This window comes from Drosophila grimshawi, unplaced genomic scaffold (genome assembly GCF_018153295.1).
Source record: "Drosophila grimshawi isolate 15287-2541.00 unplaced genomic scaffold, ASM1815329v1 contig_311, whole genome shotgun sequence".
Taxonomy (NCBI): domain Eukaryota; kingdom Metazoa; phylum Arthropoda; class Insecta; order Diptera; family Drosophilidae; genus Drosophila; species Drosophila grimshawi.
Window position 1 is genome coordinate 22,660,513 of NW_025063098.1, and position 13,181 is coordinate 22,673,693.

Sequence of the window (13,181 nt, forward strand, 5' to 3'; positions counted from 1 at the left end):
ACTGCCAGCGCTGAGCTGCTTCAAATTTAAATGCATTCGTTTGACAACAGATAGTTGGCCAGCGAGTTCTGAATAAGCCACATTTAATAATGTTGAGTCAAAGTTGCATTTATTTGTGCCTGCTGCTGTCTGGTTTCTTTGGCATCCTTGTCACCGGTGAGTTTTATTCATCCATCGATAAAATGGAAATATTGGGAGAAATGGAGGAAACGCTGGTCGAAGCCACGCATATCTATCTGGTCCAGCAGCAGCAACAGTTTCAATTGTTAAGCAGGTATGCAAATATAATAAGAGCTGTGACAAAAATTAGTTGATTGATGTGGTTACGTCGACAGTTTCGTGGATCGTATAAGACGTGAACATGCCTCAGCCAGTGAGATGCATGAGCAGAATGAAGAGTACTTGGAACAACCCCTGCAAGCATTTAGACTGATCAAACGACTAGTTATAGACTGGAAAGACCTTAACCATTTACTGGCTATGAATGAGTTAAAAGCAAGTGTGTAAATGTAGTGTTTGTGTTTTTTTACGCATCTAGTGCATATCTTTCTTTATACAACCAAAGATTATCGCAACTTATTGGACGAGATGGATAAAGAAGTAGAAGTTTTACCAAATCTAGAGGAACTACAAGGTGCAATAAAGGGCTTAGTGCGACTGCAGGATGTGTATAATTTAACAGCAAGTGATTTGGCCGATGGTAATCTTAATGGCAAAAAAACGGACAGCGCACTAAATTGGCGCGACTGCTTTGAGATTGGTGTACAACTATATGAAATGGCCGAGTACAAAAGAGCTCTGGAGTGGTTAGTTCTGGCAGATAAATTGCTCGATGAAGTACAAGGGGATAACACACTTAAAATGGCAACAGAGGTATATGAATATTTGGCACTGACCTATATAGAGTTGGGTGAAATGAACACAGCACAGGAAACGTTGACAAAGCTGCTGACCTGGAACTCAGCACGTCCTACGCAAAATATACAAGCACACCTGGATCACAGAATGCCCAAGTGTCCCATTAAGAAGGAAGACTCTGAATATTTTAGCGACTACGTGCGACTTTGTCAGGGCAAGCGACTGCCAGAGATTAAAACAAATCAAAGTTCTCCACGATGTTATCTGGACTCTAATCAACATGCATATTTCAAGCTGTCGCCATTGAAAGTAGAGCAGGTGAACCTCGCTCCGGACATAAACATCTACTATGACGTGCTCAATGATAATCAGATAAAGTCAATATTAGAGTTATCTACTGAATTTGATAGTTTTCGCTCCAGTGTCAACAAATATAATGTCACCGACAAACGGGTTAGCCAACAGGTGTGGCTAAACTACAGCAGCCCCATAATGAGGACTTATCGTCAATTAGTAGGCGCCATTTCCGGTTTCAATATGACTAATGCCGAAACTATGCAGGTTGCCAATTATGGTATTGGCGGTCAATACGAACCCCATCACGATTTCTTTGGCATCAATCTTCCCGCAAACTCTGTTAAGCGCGGCGATCGCATCAGTACAAATATGATCTATGTGAGTTTTAACTACTGCAACTTTTTAAGAAGTTTATTAATTTTCCAAACAAACTTGCAGCTCTCGGATGTGCAGCAGGGAGGCTATACGGTATTTCCCACACAAAATGTATTTGTAAAGCCCATCAAGGGCGCCATGGTCATGTGGCATAATCTACTCAGATCGCTTGATGGCGATCGTCGGACCCTTCATGCCGGTTGTCCTGTTATTGAGGGCACCAAGCGCAGTAAGTTTAAGTAGAGTTAAGATACAGACCTCATAAATATATCATTTATTTGTGTACTAGTTGGCAACATTTGGATTCATTCGGGCTATCAGGAGTTTCGACGACCTTGCACGCTTAATTCTAAAGAATAAGTTTCACTTGAGATAAGAGTTGATAGTGGCACAATGACACTATTTGAAGTATAAAAATTGAATGGTCCCATTAACAATTTACTTTAAAAAAATCTTTCGATCCTTTTATTGAGCAATACAAAACTTAATACCTAAATAAACAAATATTAATAAAAATTTTCAAGACTTTAGTATATATTATTAAAATTACTAAAAACAACAATAACAATTGAAAGTTTCTTTTCAAAGTTATCAGTAAAAAAAGGAAACAATTTTCATGCATACATAAAAGTCCTAAGGCATAAGGTAAATGTTTGGAAAAGGAAATTAAAAAATGAACATAATCATAATTATTAAGCATATATGCACTCATTTGTCACAAGTCAGGGATTTCAGTTCGCTGAAAAAAATAAAAATAAATAATTATAAATATACAAATGGGAAAGTGAGTATGTGTATAAGGTTCATTTGTTCCCGATGTGAAATGAACTGAAATGACAAATATAGGTTAGGATGTCAAACTAAAAACAAAATTTACGAAAAGTTTGTAAATAACATCTAGGAAATCAATGCACCTTAAAATTAAATTTCTACTAAAATACTATTATAACAAAATACTAAAATACCGTAATAACAAAAAAATATTTCGTTGCAACCAGAAATAAATAAAATATGAATGAAAATAATAAAAATAAATAAAAAAATTAATTAAACGTTAAGAGTATCTAATTATAGTATTGGTTAGTAATGTTAGATAAATAAATAACTTGCTTTTTGTATACAAATTATTACGATTTGAATATTTAATAATAATCGAGTAATTTGGTCCCTTCCTCCTAGTCATGGGATCATATATAAAAAATGATAAAATGATGAATAAAATTACACTTGCAACACATGGTCGGATCGGGTGCAGAAGGCGTGAGTCGAACACCATCAATACCACAAAGGCGTCCTTAGTATCAAATTTTCCTTGGTTTTCCTACACCTTTCGTTTAATGCCCTTTTGTTTTGTATTCGAATTGAACATTGAACAATTTCTAATAAGGGTTTTAGGCCTTTTTCATATTTTTCATAATCGTATAATCGTAAATTTGCAGCGTTGTCCAAGTGATTTAATGTAAAAAAAAACCAAAATATGCTTTTCAAATAAGGAATGGAACAGTTGCTGAGGGAGATCCAGCATATTGTTTGTTTTGCCACATAACACAACTGTTTAAATAGTTGGCGTTTTTTCTGTATACGTGACAAACGCTGAGCTGCTGCAAATTGAAGTGTGTTCATTTGGAAAAAGATAGTTGGCCAGCAGGTTCTGAATAAGCCACATTTCATAATGTTAAGTCAAAGCAGTTGTATATATTTGTGCCTGTTGCTGTCTGGTTTCTTTGGCATCCTTGTCACCGGTGAGTTTTATTCATCCATCGATAAAATGGAAATATTGGGAGAAATGGAGGAAACGCTGGTCGAAGCCACGCATATCTATCTGGTCCAGCAGCAGCAACAGTTTCAATTGTTAAGCAGGTATGCAAATATAATAAGAGCTGTGACAAAAATTAGTTGATTGATGTGGTTACGTCGACAGTTTCGTGGATCGTATAAGACGTGAACATGCCTCAGCCAGTGAGATGCATGAGCAGAATGAAGAGTACTTGGAACAACCCCTGCAAGCATTTAGACTGATCAAACGACTAGTTATAGACTGGAAAGACCTTAACCATTTACTGGCTATGAATGAGTTAAAAGCAAGTGTGTAAATGTAGTGTTTGTGTTTTTTTACGCATCTAGTGCATATCTTTCTTTATACAACCAAAGATTATCGCAACTTATTGGACGAGATGGATAAAGAAGTAGAAGTTTTACCAAATCTAGAGGAACTACAAGGTGCAATAAAGGGCTTAGTGCGACTGCAGGATGTGTATAATTTAACAGCAAGTGATTTGGCCGATGGTAATCTTAATGGCAAAAAAACGGACAGCGCACTAAATTGGCGCGACTGCTTTGAGATTGGTGTACAACTATATGAAATGGCGGAGTACAAGAGAGCTCTGCAGTGGTTTGTTCTGGCAGATAAATTGCTCGATGAAGTACATGGGGATAACACACTTAAAATGGCAACAGAGGTATATGAATATTTGGCACTGACCTATATAGAGTTGGGCGAAATGAACACAGCACAGGAAACGTTGACAAAGCTGCTGACCTGGAACTCAGCACATCCTACGCAACATATACAAGCACACCTGGATCACAGAATGCCCAAGTGTCCCATTAAGAAGGAAGACTCTGAATATTTTAGCGACTACGTGCGACTTTGTCAGGGCAAGCGACTGCCAGAGATTAAAACAAATCAAAGTTCTCCACGATGTTATCTGGACTCTAATCAACATGCATATTTCAAGCTGTCGCCATTGAAAGTAGAGCAGGTGAACCTCGCTCCGGACATAAACATCTACTATGACGTGCTCAATGATAATCAGATAAAGTCAATATTAGAGTTATCTACTGAATTTGAAAGTTTTCGCTCCAGTGTCAACAAATATAATGTCACCGACAAACGGGTTAGCCAACAGGTGTGGCTAAACTACAGCAGCCCCATAATGAGGACTTATCGTCAATTAGTAGGCGCCATTTCCGGTTTCAATATGACTAATGCCGAAATTATGCAGGTTGCCAATTATGGTATTGGCGGTCAATACGAACCCCATCACGATTTCTCTGGCGCCAATCTAGCCGCACGCTATGCCAACTTCGGCGATCGCATCAGTACAAATATGATCTATGTGAGTTTTAACTACTGCAACTTTTTAAGAAGTTTATTAATTTTCCAAACAAACTTGCAGCTCTCGGATGTGCAGCAGGGAGGCTATACGGTATTTCCCACACAAAATGTATTTGTAAAGCCCATCAAGGGCGCCATGGTCATGTGGCATAATCTACTCAGATCGCTTGATGGCGATCGTCGGACCCTTCATGCCGGTTGTCCTGTTATTGAGGGCACCAAGCGCAGTAAGTTTAAGTAGAGTTAAGATACATACCTCATAAATATATAATTTATTTGTGTACTAGTTGGCAACATTTGGATTCATTCGGGCTATCAGGAGTTTCGACGACCTTGCACGCTTAATTCTAAAGAATAAGTTTCACTTGAGATAAGAGTTGATAGTGGCACAATGACACTATTTGAAGTATAAAAATTGAATGGTCCCATTAACAATTTACTTTAAAAAAATCTTTCGATCCTTTTATTGAGCAATACAAAACTTAATACCTAAATAAACAAATATTAATAAAAATTTTCAAGGCTCTAGTATATATTATTAAGATTACTAAAAACAACAATAACAATTGAAAGTTTCTTTTCAAAGTTATCAGTAAAAAAGGAAACAATTTTCATGCATACATAAAAGTCCTAAGGCATAAGGTAAATGTTTGGAAAAGGAAATTAAAAAATGAACATAATCATAATTTTTAAGCAAATAAGCATATATATGCCACAAGACAGGGATTTCAGTTCGGCTTGTAAATAAAAACATGCGCTGCTTTGTTTTTTATCTCTTTAGTGGTTGTGCCTGCCATAAGAAATAAGAGAACTTCCACGTAATAAATTCAATATCGGGGTGCAGGGTATATCGAAGTTGAGTTCAGGTGTAAACAATTTTTTTAATAAGAGTTAGTAAATAACATCTAGGAAATCAATGCACCTTAAAATTAAATTTCTACAAAAATACTATTATAACAAAATACTAAAATACCGTAATAACAAAAAAATATTTCGTTGCAACCAGAAATAAATAAAATATGAATGAAAATAATAAAAATAAATAAAAAAATTAATTAAACGTTAAGAGTATCTAATTATATTATTGGTTAGTAATGTTAGATAAATAAATAACTTGCTTTTTGTATACAAATTATTACGATTTGAATATTTATTAATAATCGAGTAATTTGTTCCCTTCCTCCTTGTCATGGGATCATATATAAAAAATGATAAAATGATGAATAAAGTTACACTTGCAACACATGGTCGGATCGGGTGCAGAAGGCGTGAGTCGAACACCATCAATACCACAAAGGCGTCCTTAGTATCAAATTTTCCTTGGTTTTCCTACACCTTTCGTTTAATGCCCTTTTGTTTTGTATTCGAATTGAACATTGAACAATTTCTAATAAGGGTTTTAGGCCTTTTTCATATTTTTCATAATCGTATAATCGTAAATTTGCAGCGTTGTCCAAGTGATTTAATGTTAAAAAAAAAAATAAATATATGCTAAATATATATGCAAAATATATATGCAAAATATATATGTTCAAATAAGGAATGGAACATTTACGTTATTGAGGGAGATCCAGCATATTGTTTGTTTTGCCACATAACACAACTGTTTAAATAGTTGGTGTTTTTTCTGTATACGTGACAAACGCTGAGCTGCTGCAAATTGAAGTGTGTTCATTTGGAAAAAGATAGTTGGCCAGCGAGTTCTGAATAAGCCACATTTAATAATGTTGAGTCAAAGTTGTATATATTTGTGCCTGTTGCTGTCTGGTTTCTTTGGCATCCTTGTCAGCGGGGAGTTTTACTCATCAATCGAAAAAATGGAAATACTGGGAGAAATGGAGGAAACGCTGGTCGAAGCCACGCGTTCCTATCTGGTACAGCAGCAGCAACAGCTTCAATTGTTAAGCAGGTATGAAAATATAATCAGAACTGTGACAAAAATTAGTTGATTGATGTGGTTACGTTGACAGTTTCGTGGATCATATAAGACGTGAACATGCCTCAGCCAGTGAGATGCATGAGCAGAATGAAGAGTACTTGGAACAACCCCTGCAGGCATTTAGACTGATCAAACGACTAGTTCTAGACTGGAAAGACCTTAACCATTTACTGGCTATGAATGAGTTGAAAGCAAGTGTGTAAATGTAGTGTTTGTGTTTTTTTACGCATCTAGTGCATATTTTTCTGTACGCAACCACAGATTATCGCAACACGTTGGACGAGATGGCTAAAGAAGTAGAAGTTTTACCAAATCTAGAGGAACTACAAGGTGCAATAAAGGGCTTAGTGCGTCTGCAGAGTGTGTATAATTTAACAGCAAGTGATTTGGCCGATGGTAATCTTAATGGCAAAAAAACGGACAGCGCACTAAATTGGCGCGACTGCTTTGAGATTGGTGTACAACTATATGAAATGGCCGAGTACAAAAGAGCTCTGGAGTGGTTAGTTCTGGCAGATAAATTGCTCGATGAAGTACAAGGGGATGACACACTTAAAATGGCAACAGAGGTATATGAATATTTGGCACTGACCTATATAGAGTTGGGTGAAAAGGACACAGCACAGGAAACGTTGACAAAGCTGCTGACCTGGAACTCAGCACGTCCTACGCAAAATATACAAGCACACCTGGATCACAGAATGCCCAAGTGTCCCATTAAGAAGGAAGACTCTGAATATTTTAGCGACTACGTGCGACTTTGTCAGGGCAAGCGACTGCCAGAGATTAAAACAAATCAAAGTTCTCCACGATGTTATCTGGACTCCAATCGACATGCATATTTCAAGCTGTCGCCATTGAAAGTAGAGCAGGTGAACCTCGATCCCGACATAAACATCTACTATGGCGTGCTCAATGATAATCAGATAAAGTCAATATTAAGGTTATCTGATGAACTTGATAGTTTTCGCTCCACGCACAGAAAATATGTGATCAGCGATATGCGGATTAGCCAACAGGTGTGGCTAAATTACAGCAGCCCCATAATGAGGACTTATCGTCAATTAGTAGGCGCCATTTCCGGTTTCAATATGACTAATGTCGAAATTATGCAGCTTGCCAATTATGGTATTGGCGGTCATTACGAACCCCATATCGATTATATGGGCAGTCCTCTACCCCCTTACTATGCAAAGCGCGGCGATCGCATCAGTACAAGCATGATATATGTGAGTCTTAACTACTTCGACTTTTAAAGAAGTTCATTAATTTTCCAAAAAATGTGCAGCTCTCGGATGTGCAGCAGGGAGGCTATACGGTATTTCCCACACAAAATGTATTTGTAAAGCCCGTCAAGGGTTCCATGATACTGTGGTATAATCAACTTAGATCGCTTAATCCTGATCATCGGACCCTTCATGCCGGATGCGCCGTTATTGAGGGCATCAAGCGCAGTAAGTCTAATTAGAGTACAGTTACAGATCTAATAAACATATAAATTATATTTGTACTAGTTGGCAACATTTGGATTCATTCGAGCTATCAGGAGTTCCGACGACCTTGCACGCTTAATTCTGAAGAATAAATTCAGCATGAGATAAGAGTAAATAATTACACAATGACACTATTTGAATGTGGCACTTAAACATTGGAATATATAAGCTATATAGAGAGAAACAGGAAGAGAGAATATGACAGTCCTAGCTTACTATAATTTTAGCATTCAATTTGATATTTTTTTAAAATACATATTCCTTATTGGTGTTTAAAAATGCTTTATGATTTCTTCAAAATCTTGCTCACTCTAAATGCTCTTTTTACTACGTTCAAAAGAAAATTAAATTTATTTGGCATTTAGCTTGAACGTTTTGTGTGCTTTGGAGTTTAAGTTGACTACGTTCTTTTATATAATTAATTAATTTCGATTCAGGATATTCAGATGGCACTTTCAGCTAGTAAATAAATAAAAAAACATTGTTTTGCTTCAAATTATTAATTGATATTTATCACAAATGGCAGTATACTAAAGTTGATTGCTGAGGTAATACTTGTTACTTGAAGTCTTTGTATGGCAAAGAGATCTCGTGATCACGTTGTAGATCACAGGGTCTAATATGGTCCTGATTGCTCAAGCGTATCCACACATTAGCAACTGTATGGATGAAAAGAATATAGAATAAGAATAAGAATAATAATAACAATAAGAATTTAATAAAGCTATTGTTAATTCTAATATTAACTCACTCCATTTGCTGCCCATCAGCACTGGGCAGCCAGCATGCTTAGTGCGATAGTCCAGATCACCGGATCGATGCAGATTGTACCAGAAGAGCAGACTGCCCCGTTCAGGCTCGACCAGCAGTGGCAGAAAAGGAAATGCGGTCCCACCACCCGCCTCCACATTCGATAACTAAAGGGAAAATTATGTGTTACGTTAATGTTAACTCATTGCAGTTATTTTTTTCAACACACTCACATAGTAGATGCCTGTGGCTACTCGATTGGTCGACATATAAGTATTGATCCCATAGTTATGATTCTCGGAAAAGCTGTCCATATGTGGCTCATAGTGGCCGCCAATGCCGTAGTTAGCTACTTGCAGCTGCTCCGCAGAGCGCATATCTAGCCCGGATATATTCTCCAAATGCTGGCTCATCCTTTGCATGATTGGATGCTCATGATATTCAAAGAAGGTCCCCTGACTGATGCGAAAGTTGGTAGATATGTGCTCGCTGTTAGAGAGGCTATAAACCATCGATCGCTGGAGTTCAGGGCGAGCCAGTTGCTGCAGCACGATAGTTTCCTCTGCGCTGATAATGTCATGCACTTGAATTACGTAGGGATCCAGGTGTAGCTCCTCCAGCCTGTACGGCTGATAGCTGGATCTCAGGCCATTGCCTCTGTGGAGGCGACAGCGAAGTTTGCGCTGTGTTGCAGGCTCTGGTTTTAGTTCTTCCCGGCAGACCTGCTGATACATATGATACTCATTGCTGCTGTGATAGTCATCCGGACTGCGAGCCACCTCATGCATTAGGCCGCGCTTGACGCCATCCGAGATGAGTTGTTCGAGATGCGCGCGCGTCTCGAGCAGATGGAGTCGCTGCTCCGGCTGGACAGCCAGCACATGATTGATCAGATGTATGGCATTCTGATAGTCACCCATCGATTCATGATAGCCCATAACTGTCTCCATAAAGTCCAGTGAGGCAGACTCCTTGCCGTAACTCTGCTGCACCAGCAGCTGCATCGATTGTTGCAACCAGGGCACCGTGTTGTTAAAGTCCTGCATTACGTACAATTGCTGGCCAAGGACAAAGCAATCCTGCCACGACATCGCCGCACTGCAACAGAAATCAACAAATCAACAACAAGCTGTCGAGTGTGATTTGTGATGGCCACTTTCCACGTCCGTCACTCACCCGTATTTAACACCGTTCAGCATGCCGCTCGCCAGCTCACGCACATCCAGCTGATAAGTTTGCTGCAGTCGCGTCATTGCCAGAGCGGTGCCCGTAAAATCCTCCAGCGTGGGGTGGCTCAAGTTCTCCTTGTGTCTGGCCATTGCTTCTAGATAGTCTATTGTGTGCGGGCAGAAGCAAGCCCAAGCATGAAAACAGAGACACAAAATGATAACGATAACAATCTTGCTGTGAGAGCTGACGACATCAGATACAAACTTTTGCGGCTAGCATCTTGCTCCACGTTGCTCTCGAAGGTCTCCCAGTCGCTGTGTAGGCGCTTTATCAATCGAAACGCATTCACCGGATTGTTGAGGTAGCCCTCGATGCTATCAGCGGCGCTCAGATGCTCCGCTTGAATCGCATTAATTTCACTGCAACAACAACATGAATTAAATTGATGAAACATCTTTTTGGGTTTTGCATTGTTTGTTTGCTTTAACATTAATCAGTATTTAAATGGTTTCATATTTTCCATCTGCATAATCCTAAATTTGCATATTGAATACATCCGTAATGCTCAGTGATATATAAGTGTTATGGCTGTGCGTGACACTTTAATGTCGTGTCATTCTACAATTAATCAACACTTAAAAAATAAAGCAATAAATTACAGTTAGAAAACACATCCATTTCGTTATGAACTTGGAACGCCGCAAAGCAAATACCCTAAGGTTAATTAGCCGCATCTCAGCTGGCCGAAAAGGAAAAACCAATCTTTATCTTTCTATTTGTGCTCTTATGAAACTCTTATGAAATTGAAATTGAGCACTCCAAATACTCGAACTTAAAATCATTTTTTGTATGCTTTGTGTATCCTATAAAAAACTGCTTATAATTATTTATAAGAATTTTAAATAGAAAATAATTAACTGAAATGTATATATGTCGATCAGTCGACATCGGCTGGTTGCCCAATCAGTGTTAAATATTATATATAATATATAAAAATTATAATTTCTCTTATGCGTCGTTTATTTTGTGGTCAATTTATAAAACCTGCTTCAAATATAGCTAAATAATCCATAATCGACGCTTGTCTGTCTTGCACTTTTTCTCCGCTGCTTGTCGGGAATCAAATGTCATCATAAGTTTAATCGGCAGAAGCCGCTACACTTGTCAGTTAAATGATATTTTTATCGAGTTATTCATTTGTTCTTAGCACTCTCCAATCATAAATAAGAATCTCTATTTTATTAGGTAAGCTACAAATTGCATGAGCACATTCATAATGTAAATGGAATAAATAAAACATGTTTTCGTTGCGCTTCAAACAATATGTTTTCTAATAATTATAATTTATATTTATTAACACAAAAATTGTTAGAAATTTCTTAACGGTTCTTTTTAATACTCTTATTTGTGTTGGTGTAGCCGGTTTGCAAATACGACAAGTAAACAAAAGAGTTAAATTGAATTGCTTCGATTTGAGTATACATTTTATTACGATACGGATACATGCATAAAAAACTGACATGCCGTTGCACAGCAGCAGAAACTGTGCCTTACTATAGTGACAATCGATGGCAGTTGATAATAAAGTTAAAACATCAAATAAGTGCCGAAAAAGTCAACTTAATTTTTAATAGGTAAGGTAAACGGCTGGAAATGTATATATTTAGCAGCTCATAAGCTGAATGAAAAACATTAAAAATCTTTAATGTTCGCAGCGCTAAAAGTGTTAACAAGTGTGAATAAAATTGCAGAAAATGAATAGACACCCGAGAATATATTAAATACAAATGTACATACATATAATAGGTATAAAGTATGTGTACATCGTACCCTTAGGCCGGACAAACACTTTAGACGCCTTAATGTGAACCGGTTAAGTGGGAATGCGAAAATGAATTGTAATTAAAAGCAGAATAAAAAAATAAAAGAGCCAAAGGCGACAAATCCAAAGCTCAAAGTTACTTTCAGATTCTGCTGAGGCTCAAACTCTGCCACGATAATAAACAGAAGAAAAAAAATAAATAAATAAAAAAAAACAAGCCGTTCACAAGATGCTCAACCGATTGTTTTGACAACTGCCTACTAAACAAGAATATAACTACTCAGCAAACAATTTGCGTAGGCTTTTTTTTTTAGGCACGTAGGCGCCCAACAATTTGATTATTAATTATGAAGAATTCATAAGACAAAGTAAGTAGCAAGAAAAATTTGTATTTAAAAAAAAACGCGACACCTGGTCGCATCACTGAAGAAATTCTAGTTTGCATTTCAAGTGCTGCTATCCACAGAACAAAATTAGCTTTTAGCCAAATAAAATTGGAAATATTGTCGAGTCATAAAACCAGAATGAAGCTGGTCACAAAACTCAGAATCGCAACGCAGCCCACTACTTAATATTCCATTAGGTGGGCTTTGTTCTTATAAAAAAAAAACCGATTTAAAAATAAAAGAACAACATTTATCAGACTTACCTCTGCAGCATTTCAGCATGCTCGGTTATTTCGTTAACATAATTCTGGAGTTCTGCCAGTAGGATGACCTCTGTACGCAGCAGCTGTTCGAGGCCGGTAGTCGAACTAAAATATTCAGCATTGCATATAATAATTTGCAATCCAATTACAAAGATTGTTAACGCGGCAGGAAACTTCATTACAATTGATCCTGACTGTGTGATTAAAAACAACGATTTTTATCGCCTTGAGTTTCAAAGTTATGTGTTCTCTTCGCGCCGTTTCGTTAAGAACTGTTCAGCATCGAGATGATGACAAACCAACAAATAGTCTTGACGGATCGTTAGTCTAGAAAAAGCTCGCTGCGTTGGCGGTTGCTGAGCTTTAGCGGCGACTGTTGGTCAAGCTAACACTTCTCGCTGAGATCGAAGAGGTGCCCCCGAGGGCTCAACGTCAGGCTTGAATGGAGCTATACCGGGTAATCAAGATGATGGGTTCAATAAACCCAAAAGTGGTCAACAACCATTTTGCATGGGCCCTTGGCAACATACAATTGCTGTTTTAATTATGTGTGGCAATCTAACAGATAATCTATATGACTGCCTCAGATTCTCACAACTTTTCTATTTGCTAATTACTTTCACTTGGCTGTTGGATGAGCATCGTCATTTTGTCATTCGATGCCGCTAGTATGCAAATGAAGCGCGCCTAAACTTTGCCCGTGAACTTGC

At 37.8% G+C, this 13,181-nt stretch overlaps 4 protein-coding genes across 4 annotated transcripts; 3 read left to right on the forward strand and 1 right to left on the reverse strand.

The window, feature by feature from the left end:
• The first annotated feature begins 102 nt into the window (after positions 1-102).
• Positions 103-2,034, forward strand: LOC6570816 (prolyl 4-hydroxylase subunit alpha-1). The gene is made up of 5 exons (XM_001996992.2): positions 103-274; positions 336-499; positions 566-1,533; positions 1,594-1,759; positions 1,820-2,034. Exons 1-5 carry the CDS (start codon positions 183-185, stop codon positions 1,888-1,890), a joined length of 1,461 nt encoding a protein of 486 aa, XP_001997028.2. The 5' UTR covers positions 103-182; the 3' UTR covers positions 1,891-2,034.
• Positions 2,035-3,180: 1,146 nt separating this feature from the next.
• On the forward strand, positions 3,181-5,150 carry LOC6570819 (prolyl 4-hydroxylase subunit alpha-2). The gene is made up of 5 exons (XM_001996993.2): positions 3,181-3,390; positions 3,452-3,615; positions 3,682-4,649; positions 4,710-4,875; positions 4,936-5,150. The coding sequence occupies exons 1-5, from the start codon at positions 3,203-3,205 to the stop codon at positions 5,004-5,006; spliced, it is 1,557 nt and encodes a 518-aa protein (XP_001997029.1). The 5' UTR covers positions 3,181-3,202; the 3' UTR covers positions 5,007-5,150.
• A 1,258-nt stretch (positions 5,151-6,408) lies between these two features.
• On the forward strand, positions 6,409-7,908 carry LOC6570818 (prolyl 4-hydroxylase subunit alpha-2; the record flags this gene model as incomplete). Its single annotated transcript, XM_032742258.2, has 4 exons — positions 6,409-6,557; positions 6,619-6,782; positions 6,849-7,816; positions 7,876-7,908. Coding segments are annotated over exons 1-4 (1,257 nt in total), but the record flags the coding sequence as incomplete, so codon positions are not given.
• Positions 7,909-8,570: 662 nt separating this feature from the next.
• On the reverse strand, positions 8,571-12,650 carry LOC6568560 (prolyl 4-hydroxylase subunit alpha-2). The gene is made up of 6 exons (XM_001994752.3): positions 12,472-12,650; positions 10,265-10,419; positions 10,007-10,163; positions 9,064-9,928; positions 8,832-8,997; positions 8,571-8,739 (listed from the first exon to the last, which is right to left on the reverse strand). The coding sequence occupies exons 1-6, from the start codon at positions 12,648-12,650 to the stop codon at positions 8,639-8,641; spliced, it is 1,623 nt and encodes a 540-aa protein (XP_001994788.1). The 3' UTR covers positions 8,571-8,638.
• Positions 12,651-13,181: the final 531 nt, after the last annotated feature.